Source organism: Chiloscyllium plagiosum, chromosome 34 (assembly GCF_004010195.1).
Source record: "Chiloscyllium plagiosum isolate BGI_BamShark_2017 chromosome 34, ASM401019v2, whole genome shotgun sequence".
In the NCBI taxonomy this organism is placed as follows: domain Eukaryota; kingdom Metazoa; phylum Chordata; class Chondrichthyes; order Orectolobiformes; family Hemiscylliidae; genus Chiloscyllium; species Chiloscyllium plagiosum.
Genome location: NC_057743.1, coordinates 43,088,930 through 43,110,892, shown reverse-complemented (window position 1 = coordinate 43,110,892; position 21,963 = coordinate 43,088,930). Strand labels below are relative to the sequence as shown.

General features: G+C 43.2%; 1 protein-coding gene across 1 annotated transcript in view; it reads left to right on the top strand.

Moving 5' to 3' along the window:
* The window catches only part of vwa5b1 (von Willebrand factor A domain containing 5B1), a 210,734-nt gene that overhangs the window by 88,391 nt on the left and 100,380 nt on the right, over positions 1–21,963 (top strand). The window contains exons 10-12 of the mRNA XM_043675431.1: positions 8,372–8,574; positions 19,359–19,473; positions 19,912–20,097. Coding sequence (XP_043531366.1) covers positions 8,372–8,574; positions 19,359–19,473; positions 19,912–20,097 — 504 coding nt within the window. The remainder of the gene's footprint in view (positions 1–8,371; positions 8,575–19,358; positions 19,474–19,911; positions 20,098–21,963) is intronic.

Here is a 21,963-nt window from a genome sequence, read left to right as displayed (position 1 = left end):
TTGTCTCCTTAATTATAAATATCCATTGAAATCACATTTTACTGCACTGAGTCCACTCTAATTCATTCCTCCTTATAATTTACGAATGCTGGAACCCTGATCTCTTCCTCCTTAAGCTTTTAAAACTTGAGTCATTTGGAGACAACTATTGCACTGTCAGGAATTCGTAATGAAGCTTGGCTAGGAGCCCAGACATCCATTACTCCCTTGAAACACCTAAATCCCTTCTTGATTGACAGTTCTGGCTCTCTGACCATTGCTGTCAATTTCACCATGTTTATTTACACGCGGTAAAGAATCTTTTGTGAGGAGTCCTGAGATTGTTTGGAGACATGAGGTAGCATGGATGAATCATGAGGTGTGAGAACGTACTGGGTAAGGGCTAGAGGGTTGTTATGTTTTAATTCTAACTTGGACGAAGTTCCAGTCACAAAACAGCCTTTACAAACCATAGGCCTGTACCAGGCAGTTCCTGTGACTGTCTCTGTCTCTGAACTTTTCCCCAGGGCAGCCCTCGCACAGCCAACATCCCCCCTCCACCCCCCATCCCCTCCCAAAATGATCATCCTGGGTGGAATCTTCTGCTTATGAAGGTGGTTATACACACAGTTAGAAAAGATGATGAATTGAGCACCAAAAACCCTCAGCCTGTCATATTGGGATTAGCCAGTTGCAGGCAGGCATGTCACCATGTGGCATTCACAAATAGCTGCTGTCCTCCAAGAAGTTTGTCCATTTTCAGGGGGTGGTGTTCCTCAATAAAAGGCAAAGGACTGGCCAACAGACTACTCTTTTGGGGCCATTCTCTGCCCTTGCTTCCAACCCTTTGCCCTCTTGTTCAGTGAATCATGATCTGAGAAACCCTCCATCCCACACAGTGTATCTTTGTCCTTGGTCGTCTGTGACCTTTGGACTCTAGGATACTCTCCCAATGGCAGCCATGCCTTCCTTTATGCATGAAAGAGTCAAAGAGCTGGCAGCCTCTGATTGGTCAGCAATTGGTACTGGGTGGCACCTCTACCCTGCCAGGGTCTTGATATCAGGGAAGGTTCACCAGCAGTCTCTTGTCTTCCCTGGCATTTCTCTCGAGGCCAATAGACTGAGTCAAGACTTGACACTGAAAATCCAGGTGGCCGGCTGCTTGTCTGCATTTCTCCTGAAAGGAAAGGTAAAATGGCAGATTAATTACTTGGTTTGTAATATTAAGATTTATGAATTTGTAATTGTATCAAAAGAACATGAGATCATAAGAAATAGTAGCAAAAGGAGATCATTTTGTCCTTCAGGCCTGTTTTGTTATTTGATTCATTTGTAGCTGAATTTTGACCTCAATGTCGCTGTTCTGCCTGCTCCTGAAATCCACAAATCTATCAATCTCGATTTTGAAATTGCTCAGTGATGAAGCATCCACAATCCTCTGGTGTGGTGAATTCCAAACACTGATAAGAGATGGAAATGTGTTGCTGGAGAAGCGCAGCAGGTCAGGCAGCATCTAGGGAACAGGAGAATCGACGTTTCGGGCATTAGCCCTTCTTCGGATAATCCTGTTGAGTCAAGAAATTTCTCCTAATTTCAGTCCTAAATACCCTAGAACTCTGTGGGAAGAAAGGGAAGTGATTGCTGGACCTCTTGCTGAAATATATGTATCATTGATAGTCACAGGTGAGGTGCTGGAAGACTGGAGGTTGGCTAACGTAGTGCCACTGTTCAAGAAGGGTGGCAAGGACAAGCCAGGGAACTATAGACCAGTGAGCCTGACGTTGGTGGTGGACAAGTTGCTGGGGGGAATCCTGAGGGACAGGATGTACATGTATTTCGAACTGATTAGGGATAGTCACCATTGCTTTGTGCACAGGAAGTCATGTCTCATAAACTTGATTGAGTTTTTTGAAGAAATAACAAAGAGGATTGATGAGAGCAGAGTGGTAGACATAATCTATATGAACTTCAGTAAGGCGTTCGACAAGGTTCCCCATGGGAAACTAATTAGTAAGGTTAGATCTCACTGAATACAGGGAGAACTAGCCATTTGGATACAGAACTGGCTCAAAGGTAGAAGACAGAGGGTGGTAGTGGAGGGTTGACTTTCAGACTGGAGGCCTGTGATAAGTGGAGTGCCACAAAGATCAGTACTGGGTCCTCTACTTTTCTTCTTTTATTTAAATGATTTGGATGTGAGCTTAAGAGGTACAGTTAGTAAGTTTGCAGATGACACCAAAATTGGAGGAGTGGACAGCGAAGAGGGTTACCTCAGATTACAACAGGATGAGCCAATGGACTGTGAAGTGGCAGATGGAGTTTAATTCAGATAAATGTGAGGTGCTGCATTTTGGGAAAACAAATCTTAGTAGGACTTGTATACCTTAATGGTAAGGTCCTAGGGAGTGTTGCTGAACAAAGGGACCTTGGAGTACAGGTTCATAGCTCCTTGAAAGTGGAGTTGCAGGTAGATAGGATAGTGAAGAAGGCGTTTGGTATGCTTTCCTTTATTGGTCAGAGTATTGAGTACAGGAGTTGGGAAGTCATGTTGCGGCTGTACAGGATATTGGTTAGGCCACTGTTGGAATATTGTGTGCAATTCTGGTTACCTTCCTATTGGAAGGATTTTGTGAAACTTGAAAGGGTTCAGAAAAGATTTACAAGGATGTTGCCAGTTTTGGAAGACTTAAGCTATAAGGAGAGGTTGAATAGGCTGAGGCTTATTTCCCTGGAATGTCAGAGGCTGAGGGATGACCTTATAGAGGTTTATAAAATCATGAGGGTCGTGGATAGGGCAAATAGACAAGATCTTTTCCCTGGGGTGGGAGAGTCCAGAACTAGAGGGCATAGGTTTAGGGTGAGAGGGAAAATATATAAAAGGGACCTAAGGGGCAACTTTTCCATGCAGAGGGTGGTGCATGTTTGGAATGGGCTGTCAGAGAAAATGGCGGAAGCTGATACAATTACAGCATTTAAAAATCATTTGGATGGGTATATGAATAGGAAGGGTTTGGAGAGATAAGGGCCGGGTGCTGGAAAGTGGCATTAGACTGGGTTGGGATATCTGGTTGGCATGGACGAGTTGGACCAAAGGGTCTGTTTCCGTGCTGTACATCTCTATGACTCAATGACTCTAAATGATCAATTGTGCCTTGATTGTCAAGGGGCCAGAGGTGAATGCAATGCCATCACTAAGAAGAATGTGCTGGGGAAGCTGGAATGTCTGAAGGAGGATAAATCACCCAGACCAGGTGAACTGAAGGAGATAGCTGAGGAGATTATCGAAGCCTTGGTGGTGATCTTTCAGGAATCACTGAAGCCAGTGGAACATATAAAGTTTAGTCAGAATATATGATCAGTAATCAATGAGCTGCATGAGCAACTTGTCTTACAGGTAAAAACAATGACTGCAGATGCTGGAAACCAGATTCTGGATTAGAGTGGTGCTGGAAAAGCACAGCAGTTCAGGCAGCATCTGATGAGCAGGAAACTGACGTTTCGGGCAAAAGCCCTTCATCAGGAATACAGCTGTATTCCTGATGAAGGGTTTTTGCCCGAAACTTCGATTTTCCTGCTCCTCGGATGCTGCCTGAACTGCTGTGCTTTTCCAGCACCACTCTAATCCAGAACCCAACTTGTTCTACAGCTTTGGAAAGAGTAATTAACTGGAAGAAATATCATTGTGTGAACGGGTGAAAGGGCAATCATCCACTTAAAAACAAAGCCAATTAAACCATGCCAGCTGAGCAAGAATCTTTCGTGTGGAGATGGAGGTGGCACTACATTGAGTTCTGGGTAATTATTTGCTGGAGTTAGAGGGATGGATCTTTCATTCTGATGTTGCTTATGAATGGTTCCAATAGTTCTTGTATAGTGGGATGGAGACGAGGCAGGGGAAAAGAGGGGTGAACGAATTATTAGTCACGCAAGCCTTCACCCTGGGACTGTATCATGCTGCACTAAATCAGTGCAACCAGTGCAGTCAATATAACCAGTACAGTCAGTATAATTGGTATAGAACATAGAACATTACAGCGCAGTACAGGCCCTTTGGTCCTCAATGTTGTGCCCACCTGTGAAATCAATCTAAAGCTCATCTAACCTACGCTTTTCCATTTTCATCTACATGTTTATCCAATGAACGTTTAAATGCCCTTAAAATTGGTGAGTCTACTACTGTTGCAGGTAGGGTATTCCCCACTCCTACTACTCTCTGAGTAAAGAAACTATCTCTGACATCTGTCCTATATCTATCAATCCTCAATTTAAAGCTATGTCCCCTCATGCAAGCCATCACCATCTGAGGAAAAAGGCTCTTACTGTCCACCCTATCTAATCCTCTGATCTTCTTGTATGTCTCTAAGTCACCTCTTAACCCTCTCTCTAATGAAAACAGCCTCAACTCCCTCAGCCTTTCCTCATAAGACCTTCCCTCCATACCAGGCAACATGCTAGTAAATCTCCTCTGCACCCTTTCCAAAGCTTCCACATTCTTCCTATAATGTGGTGACTTGAACTATATAAAATACTCTAAATGTGGCCGCACCAGAGTTCTGTACAGCTGTAGCATGACCTTATGGCTCCGAATAACCCCGCCAATAAAAGCTAGCACACCACATGCCTTCTTAACAACTCTATCAACCTGGGTGGCAACTTTCAGGGATCTATATACATGGACACAGAGATCTCTCTGCTCATCATACTATCAAGAATTTTACCATTTGCCCAGTACTCTGCATTCCTGTTACTCCTTCCAAAATGAATTACCTCACACTTTTCTGCATAAAACTCCATTTGCCACCTTTCAACCCAGTTCTGCAGCTCATCTGTCCCTCTGTAATCTGCAACATCCTTCAGCACTATCCACAACTCCACCGACCTTCGTGTCATCCACACATTTACTAACCCATCCTTCTACACCCTCATCCAGGTCATTTATAAAAATGACAAACAGCAGTGGCCACAAAACAGATCTTTGCAGTAAACCATAGTAACTGAACTCCGGGTTGAACATTTCCCATCAACCATCACCCTCTGTCTTCTTTCAGCTAGGCAATGTCTGATCCAAACCGCTAAATCACCCTCAATCCCATGCCTCCATATTTCTGCAATAGCCTACCGTGGGGAACCTTGTGAAACACTTTACTGAAATCCATATAAACCACATCAACCACTTTACCCTCATCCACCTGTTTGGTCACCATCTTAAAGATGGTGAGGCATGACCCACCCTTCATAAAACTGTGTTGATTATCCTTAATCAAATTATTCCTTTCTAGATTATTATTAATCTTACCTCTTATAATCCTTTCCAATACTTTACCCACAACCAAAGTAAGGCTCACTGGTCTATAATTACCATGGTTGTCTCTACTCTCCTTGATCAAGGGGACAACATTTGCTATCTCCAGTCTATTGACGCTATTCCTGTAAACATTAACGACATAAAGATCAAAGCCAAAGGCTCTGCAATCTCCTCCCTAGTTTCCCAGAGAATCCTAGGATAACTCCCATCTGGCTCAGGGAATTTATCTATTTTCAAACTTTCCAGAATTGCTAACACCTCCTTGTTAGTCTCACTCCCATCTAGTCTAAATAGCCTGTACCTTCGTATTCTCCTCAACAACATTTGTCTTTTTTCTGTTGGAATACTGATGAAAAATATTCATTTATTGCCTCTCCTATCTCTTCAGACTCCACGCACAACCTCTCACTACTATCCTTGATTGACCCTAATCTTTCTATTGTTATTTCTTTTATTCCTGTTATACCTATAGAAGGCTTTAGGGTTTTCCTTGATCCCAATTGCCAAAGACCTCACATATCCCCTCTTGGCTCTTCTTAGCTCACTCTTTAGGTTCTTCCTGGTGAACTTATAACTTTCAAACACCCTAACTAAGCCTTCACGTCCCATCTTTACAGAAGCTTCCTTCTTCCTCTTGACAAGAGATTAAACTTCTTTAGTAAACCGCAATCCCCTCACTCGACCACCTCCTCCCTGCCTGACAGGTACATACTTATCAAGGATCTGCAATAGCTCTTCCTTGAACAAGCTCCACATTTCAGTTGTGTCAATCTCCTGCAGTTTCCTTCCCCATCCTATGCATTCTAAGTCTTGCCTAATCACATCATTATTGCCTTTTGTCCACCTATAACTCTTGCCTTGCAATTTATACCTATCCCTTTCCATCACTAAAGTAAACATAACCAAATTGTGGCCACTAGCACCAAAGTGTGCACCTACCTCCAAACCTAACTCCTGACCTGATTCATTACCCAGTACCATCCAATGTGATCTCACCTCTTGTTGGCCTATCTACATACTAGATTAGAGTGGTGCTGGAAAAGCACTGCAGGTTAGGCAGCATCCAAGGAGCAGGAAAATCCTGATGAAGTGCTTTTGCCCAAAACATCGATTTTTCCTTCTCCTCAGATGCTGCCTGATCTGCTGTGCTTTTCCAGCACCACTCTGATCTAGGTTCTGATCTCCAGCATCTGCAGTCCTCACTTTCGCCTGTCTACATACTGTGTCAGAATACACTCCTACGCACATTGGATAAAAACTGACCCATTTAAAGTACTTGAACTATAGCAGTCAATATTTGGAAAGTTAAAGTCCCCCATTACAACTACCCTATTACTTTTGCTCCTCTCCAGGATCATCTTTGCAATCCTTTCCTCTACATCTCTGGAACCTTTCAGAGACATCTCAAAACCCCCCAATACTGTGATCTTTCCTTTCCTGTTTCTATCCTCAGCCCATACTATCTCCGTAGATGAGTCCTCAAACATCCTTTCTGCCACTGTAATATTGTCCTTGACTAACAATGCCACTCCTCCTCTTTTACCACCTTCCCTGTTCTTACTGAAACATCTAAACCCCAGAACCTGCAACAACCATTCCTGTCCCGTTCTGTCCATGTCTCTGTAATGGCAGGAACATTAAAGTCCTAGGTACCAACCCATGCTGCAAGTTCACCCACCTTATTCCGGATGCTTCTGGCGTTTGAAGTCTGTCTACTTCAAACACCTTTCTGCCTGCAGGTATACTCCTGTGACCTTGAAACCTTAGTTATGATCTCACTACTTTCAACCTCCTGTACACTGGAGCTACAATTTAGGTTCCCATCCCCTTGCTGAATTAGTTTAAACCCTTTCGAGGAGGAGTAGCAAACTCCCCCCAGGATATTGGTACCCCTCCGGTTCAGGAGTAGACAATCCTGTTTGTAGAGGTTCCACCTACCCCAGAATCAGCCCCAATTATCCAGGCATCTGAAACCTTCCCTCCTGCACCATCCCTGTAGCTATGTGTTCAACTCCTCACTATCCCTATTCCTCACCTCACGAGCATGTAGCACGGATAACAAACCAGAGATAACAACTCAGCTTCCATCCTAGCTCCTTGAATTTCTGCCTTAAATCTCCATCCCTTTTCCTAACCTATATCGTTAGTGCCAATGTGGACCATGACTTGGGGCTGCTCCCCCTCCCCCTCCCCCTCAAGGATCTTGAAAACACGATCCAAGACATCTCGGACCCTGGCAACCAGGAAGCATCATACCAATCGCGCATCTCTCTTGTTCCCACATCACCTCCTATCTGTCCTCCTAACTATGGAGTCGTCAAGTGACTAATGTTCTGCTCCTCTTCCACTCCCCCCCCCTCCCCCAAACTCCTCCACCTTCCCTTCTGAGCAGCAGGACAGATTCTGTGCCAGAGACCTGTACCCCATGGCTTATCCCTGGTAAATTGTACCCCCCAACAGTATCCAAAATGGTATACTGTACTTGTAATTGAAGGGAACGGCCACAAGGGATCTCTTTACTGTCTGCATAGTCAGTATAATCGGTATAGTTAGTATAATCGGTATAGTTAGTATAATCGGTATAATCAGTACAATCAGTGGAACACCACTTCTGCTAACTACCCTCCAACACAATTCAAAATCAAAAACCTCCTCCAGTTCAAATTCTCAAAGACATCATGATTGATCTGCTCTGGTCCCCTCCCTGCAATATTCGGAATTACTCTGGTACTCTCTACTCAAGAGGCAGCTAGATATAGCACTCGAGGAGAATGGGGTCAAAGGGGAGAAAGCAGGACTAGGCTGTTGAGTTGGACGTTCAGCCATGATCATGATGAATAGTGGAGCAAGCTCAAAGGGCCAAATGGCCACTTCCTGCTCCTATCTTCTACTTTTCTATATTTACTCTGTCTGTTATACTTCAGATGAGTTTCACTGATTCCATGCCTTACTTCGCAGCTATGGGAATAATAATTGATTCAGAAAACACTAACTGTTTGAATAGACCTTTGACAGTAAATAAAACATAAACAGAAATGTTAAAATCCATAGCTCCTAATTACAATGGTTTAAAATAAATCTTTGCAGGAGGCACTGGCTGTAGGCTGTGACTATATCAGGAAACTCCGGGCTGACATGGGAGGAACAAATTTACTAGCACCTCTGAATTGGATCTTCCGCCAACCAATTCAGAGAGAGCACCCACGGCTGCTGTTTATCCTGACGGATGGCTCTGTCAGTAACACTGGGCGAGTGATAGAGTTAATCCGGAATCATGCACGTACAAGCAGGTAAAAAACATCAATCTTTCTGTTCTGTTGCCTTTCTTTTTAAATGGTGCAGATTTATATAAAAATTATCATTTAGAAACTTCAGTTCCACACAGCTGCTAAGCTAAAGTGGAGGCATTGTTTTTATTTGTAAAATAAGTTTTCATTGAAACTCTTTAAATAGAAATAGCTAGAATTTTACAGTACAGCAACAGGCCTTTCAGTCCGACTGGCTCTTGCTGAAATTTAAGTTCCATATATATCTCCTCTCAGCAGACCCTTCCACTATTTCCTCATGGATCAATTCGAGCATTCATCTTAGTTTGATTAGATTAGACTACTTACAGTGTAGAGACAGGCCCTTCGGCCTAACAAGTCCACACCAACCCACGCAGACACGGGGAGAATGTGCAAACTCCACCCAGACAGTCACCTGAGGCAGGAATTGAACCCGGGTCTTTGGCACTGTGAGGCAGCGGTGCTAACCACTGTGCCGCCCACCAGACAATGTTTTGAAAATCTTGATATGTCAATGATCAGAGAAATCTCAAACTGCTGTACCCATCGAATGGAATGTCCAAGGGTTGGGGGGAAAAGGGTGGAATGAATTAATTATTTGTCATATTATGACACTGATGAAGAAGACAGACCCCACTGGAACTGCTAGAGAGCAATTGTGTCTTATAAAGGAGCAAACTTGTCTGATCTGGTAACAGTCCCTTCGAAACCTGCTGGATCAAAGCTTTGAAGTAATATCGCCACAAAGCCACAGCCTTTAATGGTCTTGGAGATATTTTTAAAACTATTTAATATTATTTAAGTTGGGAAAACTGTTTAAAATGTCAAGTCACCGTAAAATTGAGTGACAGAATAAAAAAAAAATCATCCTCAGGTTTGGGTGTAGAGGTGCTTGTAAAAAGAGACACTTGCAATAATCCAGATCCAATAAAATCTATTCACATCTATTCTTGAGGATATATATTCTAGATCATGTCATTATAAAAAAAAAGGAGGTGGTATTCGGTGTTTTGAAAAGCATGAAAGTCAACAAGTCTCCTGCACCTGATGGGAGGCAGGTGAGGAAATTGCTGGGGACTTGGGAATCTTTGTATCCTCTTTAGACAGAGGAGAGGTCACAGAGGACGCGAGGACAGCCAGCATTGTTCCTTTGTGTAATAAGGGCAACAGGGATAATCCGGGTAACTACAGACCAGTGAGCTTTATGTCAGCGGTAAGGAAGTTATTGGAGAAGATTCTTAGGTACAGGATTTGCTCGCATTTGGAAAAATATTGACTCATTGTTGATTGATATTATGGGTTTGTGCAGGGGAGATCGTATCTTACAAATTTGATTGAGTTTCTTGAGGAAGTGACAAAGATGATTGAAGGCAGAGTGATGGATGTTGTCGACATGAACTTTAGCAAGGCCTTTAACGAGGTTCCTAATGGCATGTGGCTTGCATGTCTAATGCAGGAGGGAAGTGTACAGTAAATGGCAAATATCTTAGATCAATATACAGAAGGTTCCAGATGTATAGGTTCACAGTTCCCTGAAAGTGCAATGTAAGTGGATAAGTGGTCACCAAGGAATGCTCAGGCTATACAGTATCAAAATTGGCAAGTCATATTGCAACTGCATAGAACTTTAGTTGAGCAACATTTTTGTTTTCCAGACCACTGTAGATGTGAAAGCTTTGAAGAGTGTACAGAAATGAGATGCAGGTACCAGGATGTTTACCAGCCAAACCAATCGTTTCCTGGTTTAGAGGGCATTAGCTATGAGGAGTGATTGGAGAAACTTTTCGTTTGTTTTCATTTAAATGTCAGAGGCTGAGGGGCGACCTGATAGAATTTTACAAAATTGAGAGGCATAGATAGAATGGATAGTCAGAGTCTGTTTCCCAGAAAAGTCAGTTACTGGGGGACATGGGTTTTAGGTAAAAGTGGGAAAGTTTAAAGGATTTGTGAAAGGCCGAGTTTTTGCATAGAAGATGATAAGTGCCTGAAATGTGCTGTCAGAGGAGATGGATACAATAGCAACATTTAAGAGGTAGGGAGTAGAGGATATGGACTGCACAGAGGCTGGGGTAATTTTAGTTTGGAAAGGTATCGTATATTCACACGGCGCTGGTGGGTCAAAGAGCCTAATCTTATGCTGTACTGTTCATTGTTCTTAGTTCTGAGGAAAATTAGTGCAGAGTACTGAGCATGGACACTGTGGTCATCATAGATTGACCTATCCAAACAAACCTTTTGGAAATGTAAACTGGAACCAATATTGCAAGGGAGTTTGAGAACTTTTTGAGATTTCTGAAATAGAAGTTGGAATCACCATTACTTTTTCTCTCTCTCTTTCTCTCATTCGCTCTTTTGCTGTTCTCTCAAAGCAACTGCTCCAGTTCTCACTGCTGCCTGACCTGCTGTGCTGTTCCAGCAATAAAGTTTCAACTTTGATCTCCAGCATCTGCAGACCTCACTTTCTCCTGCTCCAGTTCTCACAAAAACAACAGAGAAGATGCATAAGAAACCAAGAATTTTAGAATAATTGCAATGTTCTTTACTGCTGACTGTCAAATGACTAGTGGTGTACAGCATGAATCAGTCCATGGACCCCACCAATTCATAATCTATATTAATGATTTAGATGAGGGAACTGAACGTAATATCTCTAACTTTGCAGGTGACACAAAGTTGGGTAGGAGGGTAAACTGTGAGGAGGATGCAGAAATACTTCAGTGTGACTTGGACAAGCAAATGCAATATATTGTGGTTAAATATAACATGATCCACTGGGAGCGTAAACAGAAGGCAGATTATTATCTGAATGATGATAGATTGGCAAAGGGGAAGGTGTATTGAGACCTCGGTGCCTTATACAACAGTCACTGAAAGTAAGCATGCAGGTATAGCAGATAGTGAAAAAAACAAATGGTATGTTGGTTTTCATAGCGAGAGGATTGGAGTACAGGACCAGGGGTGTCTTGCTGCAATTGTACACGGCCTTGGTGAGAGCAGATCTGGAGTATTGTAGTCCTTTTGATCTCTTTATCTGAGGAAGGATGTCCTGGCTATAGAGGGAGTGCAACGAAGGCTTACCAAACTGATGTTGAAGATGGCAGCACCAATGTACAAAGACAGACTGGAACAATTAGGACTATATTCATTGGAGGTTAGCAGAATGAGGGAGAACCTTTATAGAACCCGACAATTTTAGTGGGACTAAACAGACGAGATGCCAGAAGGATGTTCCCAATGACTGGGGAGACTGGAACCAGAGGTCACAGTCTAAGGATGCAAGGAAGGCCATTTAGAAGGGAGATGAGAAGTTCCTTTACTCATTGTGGTGAGCTTGTAGAATGTGCTACCACAGAAAGTGGTTGAGATCAAAACAAAATGGAGTTAAGTATAGTTCTTAGAGCTATAGGAATCAAAAAGTATGGAAAGAAAGTAGAAACAGGGACCTGAATTGGCCAAAGCCACGATCACATTGAATATTATACCATGCATGAAAGGCCGAAAGGCCTATCCTTTTATAAAATTCATTTTGGGACAAGAGTATTGCTGGCTGGGTCAGTATTTATTGCCTGTCCCTAGTTGCCCCTTAAGAAGGTGGTGGTGAGCTCCCTGCTTGAACTGCTGCAGTCTGTGCTGTAGGTTGATCCATAATGCTATTAGGGAGGGTATTCCAGGATGTTGACTCAGCAACAGTGAAGGACTGGCAACATATTTCCAAGTCAGGATGGTGAGTGGCTTGGAGGGAAACTTTGAGTTGGTGGTGTTCCTATGTACCTGTCTTTCTAGATTGAAGTGATCATGGATTTGGAAAGCGCTGTCTCAGGATATTTGGTGAACTTCTGCAGTACATCTTACAGATAATACACACTGCTGTTACTGAGCATCAGGGAAGAGAGCAGATGTTGGTGGATGTGGTGCTAAACAGGTAGGAAATATTCCATCACACTCCTGACTTAAGGAGTCATAGAGATTTACAGCATGGAAACAGACCCTTTGGTCCAACTCATCCATGCCAACCAGATATTCTAAATTAATCTTGTAGATGGTGGATAGGCTTTTGCTAGTCAGGAGGTGAGTTATTCACTGCAGTATTTCTAGCCTCTGACCTGCTCTTGGAGCTACTGTGTTTTTGTGGCAGTCCAGTTGAGTTTCTGGTAACTCTGTCAATGTTGATTGTGGGGATTCATGACGGTAACACCATTGAATGGCAAGGTGCAGGGCTTATATTGTCTCCTATAGGAGATGGTCAGTGTGTGGCATTTGTGTAGCATGAATGTTATTTGCCACTTGTCAGCCCAAATCTGGGTAATGTGCAGATCTTGTTGCATTTGAAATGGACTGTTTCAGTTTGAGGTGTCATGAACAGTACTGAACAATGTGCAATCATCGACGAACATCTCACCTTCTGAGCTTTATAATGAAGGGAAGGCCATAGATGAAACATCTGAAGATGATTGGGCTGAGGACACAACCCTGAGAAACTCTTGCAGAGTTGTCCTGGAGCTGAGATTATTGACCTCCAACAATGACAACCATCTTCCTATGTGCCAGAAATGACTCTAATCAGTGAGAGTTTGCCCCCTGACACCCATTTGATTCTAGTTTTGCCAGGGCTTCTCGATGCCACTGTCGGGTCAAATGCAAACTTGATATTAAGGGCTGTCACCCTCTTCTCCCCTCTAGAATTCAGTTCTTTTTGTCCATGTTTGAACCAAGGCTGTAATGAGGTCAGGAGCTGAGTGACCCTGGTAGAACCCAAACTGGGCATCACTGAGCAGGTTATTGCTGAGCAGGTGCTGCTTGATATCATTGTTGATGGCACTTTCCATCACATTACTGATGACTGAGAGTAGACCATTGGGGCAGTAATTAACTGGGCTGAATTTGTCTCACTTTTTATGTACAGGACATGTTTGGGCAATTTTCCACATTGTCAAATAGATGCCAGTGTGTAACTGTACTGGAAGAGCTTGGCTAGGGGAGCAACAACTTCTGCAGCACACGTCTTCAGTAGTATTGTCTGAATATTGTCAGGACCCATAGCCTTTGCACTATTCAGTGTCTCTAAACATTTCAATTCATTCCATATTATATCAAGAATTGGCTGAAGAGTGGCACCTGTAATGTTGGGGATCATGTTGGAGGATGTGACGAATCTTCCACTCGATATTCCTGTTCCTATTTTCTATGCTTCTATAATTCCAGAAAATCAACTGATCAAGTTTGGTCTCGTGCTAGAACATAGGCTTTAAGGATGTCCAAAACCTTTCTTTTTATGGAAATCTGTCCTCTTTATGATGGAGTCTGGAAAAGTGAACCATCACCGTGTTCCCCTGCTCCATGAGTCACAATATAAAATAAGAATACTTTTTCCAGCTACCTCGATGACAAATTAGATAACGTATCCAAGGAAGGACGAAGAACATGTGAAGAAAATATAGAATATTAATGCATTCTAGTAGAACTATTTGTAATAACGGAGAGAGAAATGAAAGGTAAGCTAAATTATTGAGCTGCCAGAGGAAGTGGTGGAGGTTGGTACAATTGTAACATTTGAAAGGATATGGGCTGGGTGCTGGCAGGTGGGACTAGATTGGGTTGGGATATCTGGTCGGCAAGGGTTGGACTGAAGGGCATGTTTCCATGCTGTACATCTCTATGACTCTATATTATTTTGTCTGTTTTCACCAATGAAGATACAAGAAGTCTCTCAGAATTAGAATGATTATGGAGAATGGGGAGTTGAAGGCAATTATTATCAATAAGAAGGTTGCATTGAAGAAAGTAATGGTGCTGAAAGTTGATAAATCTCCAGAACTTTACAGTCTACATATTGTAGCGTTGAAGAAAGTGGTTACAGTTATTGAAGCATTGTGATTATCTTCAAAATATCATATTCCCACAGTTTGGATGCTTGCAAATGCCACTATTCAAGAAAGGCGTAAAAGAGAAAATAGAGAGCTACAGGCCTATCAGTCTCATCAGTCACAGAAAATGTGCTCGAATCTATCACTAAGGACATTTTAAATTGGCACTTGGATAAAGGTTATCTGATTGGATATTTTCAGCATGGATTTGCAAATAGGAAATTGTGTTTGACAAGCATTGAAGATTTTTGGGGATTTTAACTAACAAAATTAATAACAAAAGAATTAACGGATGTACCATCTTTTATATTTTCAAAAGGCTTTTCATAAAGGTCCTCCACAACAGGTTGATTAGAGAAATTAAAGCAAGTGGTACTGGAGGTAATGTACAGGCATGGATTAATGAGTCGAGATGTAGGTTTGCTCACTGAGCTGGAAGATTCATTTCCAGATGTTTCGTCACCCTACTAGGTAACCTCTTCAGTGGGCCTCCGGGCAAAGCACTGCTGATATATATAAATAGAAAGCAGGAATTATCAGCAGTGCTTTGCTTTGCTCGGAGGCCCACTGAAGATGTTACCTAGTAGGGTGACGAAACGTCTAGAAATGAACCTTCCAGCTCAGTGAGCAAACCTACATCCAGAACCTCCACCTGAGCTACAAATCTTCTCAAAACTCGCTGGATTAATGACTGTCTAACAGAGAAAAAGGAGAGTTGAACTAAATGGGTCATTCTTGCTTTAACAGACTGACTAGTGGGGCACTGTAGAATCAGTATTTGGGCCTCAGCTGTTCACAATACAAATTGATGATTTGGATGTAGAGATCAAATATAATATTTCCAAATTTGCAGGTGATACAAAGCTAAGCAAAATGTGTGTGGGGAGAAAGATATAAAACATTTTCAGGATTGGATAAGCTTAGTAAATAGGCAAGATGGGACATAATGTAAAAAATGTGAAGTTATCCATGTTGATAGGAAGAACATACGTGGACAGTAATTCTTAAATAGTGAGAGGTTGCAAAGTGTAGATAGTACAAAGGGACCAGGGTGTCCTATAGGCTGTGGTGCAGTGAGCTAATGGAATATTAATCATTGTTGAAAGAGGATTTAAGTTCATGAGTAGTTAGTTAAGTTCAGAAGACTTGCTACAATTGTATAGGAACTTGGTTGAACCTCACTGAGAGTATTGTATGTAGTTTTGGTCTCCTTATTGCCACAGAGGGGATGCAAAAAAGATTTACCTGAGGGGGCCTGGTTCTCTGTGGATAAACCAGGCCTCTATGGAGACTGAGTATGTGCTGTGGGATGTGTATTTACTGCCTTCAGGAGTGGACTCTGCCTTTGGTTGTGGACTCTTTTTCTGACAGCGCATTCTGCAGACTGGAGTGGACTCTTTTCCTGCAAATGGACTCTGTACCAGAAATGACTGTTTGTTGGCAATTGTATCTTGTTGCTTGTTGGGTTTATCACCTGCACTGCCTTGTCTCTGGGTCTGGCAAGTCTCACTGAGCTGGGAGGCTTATAGATCATCACGAAAGCCGAAGGGTGGGTAGGCTGTTGTGAGCGCTGTCATCCCGAGAATGAGTAATTGGGACAAGATGTCCCAGAGGTGGTCGGAGGGTGTGTCAGGGCAGACGAGAGCTGGAAGGGGTGAAGAGGCAGGCTGCCTTTGAGTGGCTGGAAGGTGGGAGGGATGGGTGGTTTGCTGGGTTGCCAGGGGTCTGTGATATATGCACTGTTTTATTGTTTGGTTTATCGGACTGTCTATACATGATTGTTTACAGTTTCTTTCTTGATTGATGTAAGGTGGGATTTGAGGTTTGTCCTCGTTTCCCTGTGAACTGATTGAATGGTAGGGTTTGGGGTCTGGCTTTGCTGCCCCTTTCCCCTGTAAATTGATGTTTCTTGTATACAGTTAATGTTAACTGTGTTTGTAATTTGTACTGGTTAATGAAATATGAAAAACAAGTATCTCAGTCTCCTCACCCAGGGACTGGCTCTGAGCTAGCTGGTCAGAGTTCATATACTGTCTGTATCAATAAGAGATGACTTGGTGACGGAATACCAGTCTCTGTTCAGTTATTTCAGGATATAGATATCTCAAGTGGTGGAGTTTAATGTAGGAAAATGAGTCATGCACTTTGGTATGCAAAATCTAAAAGCACACTATTATTTTAATTGAGACTGCAAAGAAAGCGCCGTGCAGAGGGATGTGGCTGTTATTGTGCACAAAACAATAAATATTAACTTGTAGGAAATAGAGTTTTCTCCAGATTAAAAGCATCAAGGGAAGGTGTCATGATTTATTTGAATTGCAGAGTGGGCTGGAATGCCTGAATGGCCTCCTCCTGTTCCTAATGAGGTGGTGAACCAGCTGGGTGTAGAGTGAGTTGTTGCTACCTGTTCCTTTTTTGGGCTGTCTGCATCAGGCCATGATTGGGATCAGCTGGCCATTGGCTAAACACACAGAGGATGAGTGAATGCTGAATGGAGGGCACAATGGGCCTGCTCAAGGAGGCTGCCCACGAGTGGAAGTGTGGCTGAGGAGACAGGGTGAAAGGGCCAGAAAGCTCACTGCACCATTCAGTCTCCCAGAAAATTCTTGTCTTGCAGAGAGTGAGTGTGCATGAGGAGTTTCTTTAGATCTGGAGCATCACCTTTTGATCTGGAAAAATAATGGACTTCCTGCAACCCCTGCCACAATACTTGCCTTGCTTCTAATGCATGCATATGTAATGAGCTGCTGACTGGGTGATAGTGCAAGATAGCTATTCACTTCCACAGCCACCACCAAACCCAGAATTCCTGAGAAGATTCTCCCCATTGTCTCAAACCTCATTTTCTCATTAATGACAAAGTTTCCAAAGATAATGCAGAATTTAACAAAAGGTGTCTTGAATAAAACAGTGATTCACATCCAGCCTGTGGTACTTTGGACCATGGGTTTATTGGTCCCTGAGCAAGCATGCAAAATAGATTAGCTGCCTAACCCACCATCTTTGCAGCCATCCTAAAATCGCCTTCACAATACACAAGGTAGACAGGTGCCAAAATTAGCAGCTCTCCTGCCATATTGAAATGTATAATGAACAGTCAGTGACACATGTTGACAATTCCATTGACCTGGGATTGTGCCATTTGGCTGATAAGGGGTGGTGGGCAGGCTACTTTCTGTGCCAAATGGAAAGGGCAGGAAGAAAGAGGGTTGTGTCCTGCACACATCAGTGGTACCCAGAGGAATAGGTCTGGGTGTGTTACTCTTTGGAGGGTCAGTGTGGACGTGTTGGGTTGAATGGACTATGCCACACTGTATGATTCTACCCACAAGCTGTCACAGTTTGCCTTGTTTCCATATTTGCCTACCCTCTAAAGTTTCCCCTTCCACTGGATACAACCTTATTAACTGTGGGCAATGCTTATGAAGCCAGTGCCTTCTAAGACAGTCTGTTTAAAAATCTCAATAAAATAAACGTAAAATAGAATCAGGCTACTGTGTGGAGGAGTTGGGGGAGTATATCCACAGGATGGGTTTTAGTTGTGCCCCCACACAGGCAGGTTCAGGGTTAGATATGCTGCCAGGAATGGCATGCCATTCTGTCTATCACTTGTTAGTTGCCTCAAAGCAGTTGAACGGATCTTCCACTGCATCAGGAAATTGACTGAAAAGTCCTATATGGCCTCCATTAGCCATCTTCAACAAGCCCGATGTCTATTTGCCTGAAACAGGTGGTCAGCCCTCCCGCGTCTGGACCCACAGTGGTCAAAATTATGTTGAATACATCTTCAAAAAGCAGATACTCTGACTAGCATCAGTGTCCTTTCCCATACTTGGGAATTCCTGGCCATAATTTTCTGTTCCTCGTCCAAGCAGCAGAAGCACTGAATCGACCTGAAATGGTTTTACCATCACATTCCCAACATTTGACTCTAGGTGATGTTAATAAGAGAGAAAGATAGGACAGAATTCTTCATTTCCTGATTGAGGGCTTTGCATTTGGGGTGCCAGGATTGGTGTAATTCTCTAAGTGGCTGCTCCCCATTTTCACCAATTGGTCTCCAATATTGTTTGTGTTGAGAGGGGCTATGGCAACTTGTCTATGTTCACTCCAGTTAAGGCCCTCAAGTGGCCAATAATTGCAGCTGATGGGAAGAGTTCAGGAGCTGAAGCTGAGCAGTTTAGTCTGCTTGGGCCTTGGGCAGTTCTCCCCTCAATGACCCACGCTTCACACTGGATATTTTCTCTCAAGGTCTACCCAGTAGCTACTCTCTCTGCCAGCCTCTCCATTAAAGACCCTCTCTCCATCTCCACACCCCCTCCTGGCTCTCTCAACTTCCTCCCATGCAAAACCCCCTACTCAGTCCTGGAACTCAAAGATAAAGACTGTTTAGCATCTGATTGTAGTGCTAGTCCTTGCTTCTATCCTGGGACTGCACAGTTTCCAGCTATTCAGTCTGAAATACTTTTGAAGTGTTGTCAAATTGTTTTCAGCAATGTGATAACATCAGAAAATCTACTTTCAGTAAAAATACAGCACACCTTAGCCCGGGCATTCAAGTAATTGCTCAATTAAATGCTGCAATTTAAAACAAACAAATACATTGCAAGATCAGCTTCTTATGTTGAAAGAGTTTATACCTTTAAAAGTAATAATTTCATTTTAATTTAATATTAATTAATTATGTGTGAATTTATCAGTTCAGAATACTGATAATGGCAAATTAATACACTTGATTTTATTTTTGGGAATGTTGCATTTGGGTAGTTAGGAATGTGGGACACTCACTGGATCTTTCATTCTTGTTCCATTTCTATTTCTGGCAGAGAGATTGGAAGAGAATGGAAAGAGCTAGCCCAGTGTATTTTCTGTATGACAGAATATACTTTTGCAAATAACTCCCTCACTACCTTTTGACCACAGGTGCTATACTTTTGGAATTGGACAGAGTACTTGCAGAAGATTGGTTCAGGGATTAGCCTCTGCTTCCAAAGGAGCAGCAGAATTTCTCGCAGAAGGGGAAAGGTTACAGCCAAAGGTACAAAATAAATATTTTAAAGACATTTACTGAGAATGGTTCAACTGTTACTGACTAAACATGGAAATAATAAGTTGGAGATTCAGCCAAATCAGATTTCAGCTTCACAAACTAAAAATTACATCTATTCTGGTTAAAATTAAATTTAAAATGTTGTAAGTGATTTCTAACAATGACAGTAGGCATTTAAAACACAATCAATTTGTGAAAAAATACAGACTGAAGAAAAGACTAACTTAACGGTTCTAACAATTTTCCCGTCTGAGCTCTAGCCTTGTTAAAATACCTGACTGGAATTATCTGGTGGTTACCTTGTTGTCTCTCCCTGTCATGACTTTATCATCAGTGTCAAATAGGAACGAGATAGAGCTTTTCCATTTCCAGGATTCGATGTACAAATTAGACAGAGAATAATTAACTAATTTTCTGTTTTGGTAGATGATAAAATCACTGAAGAAAGCAATGGCCCCTGTTCTCAGTGATATCACCATAGAGTGGTTCTTTCCTGCAACAACTGAGGTACTCCTTTCACCAGCGGAACCAACTTTCTTATACCCTGGAGACAGACTAATTGGATATTGCGTAATGTGCGACACATCAAGGTATCATGCTAATCTCAAATCAGTAAGTATGAAATTTCACCCATTTTGGTATGATATTAAAATCTGTCAGCCTTGCAGTGGCCTGATTAAACCTAAAGAAGACAATGTGCACTGATTTCTCAATGCTTAGGGCTCTAATTCTGAACTGCCTATGAATTAAGACTCACATTATTAGAAGAGACCAAAAGGTCTATTGTGTGTTTCAATTGCAATCTAATTGTGCACACATTCTTAAATGTGCTGTAAAGCCCTCTTAGGGTGTCTAAAGGTTCTGGCCTAGCTAATAATAGCACACAACTGCTTAGGTACCGTTCCACTTGATAAGTTGTAGTTTTATTGTGCTAACAATTGTACAATCTCATCATGACACTGGTGCTTTGAGATCTTGCAAACCAGGATCTGTCTCATTTTACCTGGCACATAGTCTGGAGCAGGTGACTAATCTGCTCAACATACCTGCAGCGGTGAATTGTTTACCAGTCTTTTCTTTGTACCCTTTCCCTTGCTATGACAGTGCCTTATAAGGTAACTGCTGAAAATGTGTTGCTGGAAAAGCGCAGCAGGTCAGGCAGCATCCAAGGAGCAGGAAAATCGACGTTTCGGGCATGAGCCCTTCTTCAGGAATGAGGAAAGTGTGCTCAGCAGGCTAAGATAAAAGGTAGGGAGGAGGGACTTGGGGGAGGGGCGTTGGAAATGCGATAGGTGGAAGGAGGTCAAGGTGAGGGTGATAGGCTGGAGTGGAGGTGGGGGCGGAGAGGTCAGGAAGAAGATTGCAGGTTAGGAAGGCGGTGCTGAGTTTGAGGGATTTGACTGAGACAAGATGGGGGGAGGGGAAATGAGGAAACTGGAGAAATCGGAGTTCATCCCTTGTGGAGGGTTCCTAGGTGGAAGATGAGGCGCTCTTCCTCCAACCATCATGTTGCTATGGTCTGGCGATGGAGGAGTCCAAGGACCTGCATGTCCTTGGTGGAGTGGGAGGGGGAGTTGAAGTGTTGAGCCACGGGGTGGTTGTGTTGCTTGGTCCGGGTGTCCCAGAGGTGTTCTCTGAAACGTTCCGCAAGTAGGCGGCCTGTCTCCCCAATATAGAGGAGGCCACATCGGATGCAGTAAATGATGTGTGTGGAGGTGCAGGTGACTTTGTGGCGGATATGGAAGGATCCCTTGGGGCCTTGGAGGGAAGTGAGTGGGGAGGTGTGGGCGCAAGTTTTGCATTTCTTGCGGTTGCAGGGGAAGGTGCCGGGAGTGGAGGTTGGGTTGGTGAGGGGTGTGGACAAGATGAGGGAGTCATGGAGGGAGTGGTCTTTTCGGAACGCTGATAGGGGAGGGGAGGGAAATATAAACCTGGTGGTGGGGTCCGTTTGGAGGTGGCGGAAATGACGACGGATGATACGATGTGTATGGAGGTTGGTAGGGCGGTAGGGGAGGACCAGTGGGGTTCTGTCCTGGTGGCGATTGGAGGGGCGGGGCTCAAGTGCGGAGGAGCGGGAAGTGGAGAAGATGCGGTGGAGAGCATCATTGATCACGTCTTGGGGAAAATTGCGGTCTTTGAAGAAGGAGGCCATCTGGGATGTACGGTATTGGAACTGGTCCTCCTGGGAGCTGATGCGGTGGAGGCGAAGGAATTGGGAATATGGGATGGTGTTTTTACAGGGGGCAGGGTGGGAGGAGGTGTAGTCTAGGTAGCTGTGGGAGTCGGTCGGTTTATAGTAAATGTCCATGTTGATTCGGTCGCCCGAGATAGAAATAGAAAGGTCGAGGAAGGTGAGGGAGGAATCTGAGACTGTCCAGGTGAATTTGAGGTCGGGGTGGAAGGTGTTGGTAAAGTGGATGAACTGTTCAACCTCCTCATGGGAGCACGAGGCAGTGCCAATACAGTCATCGATGTAGT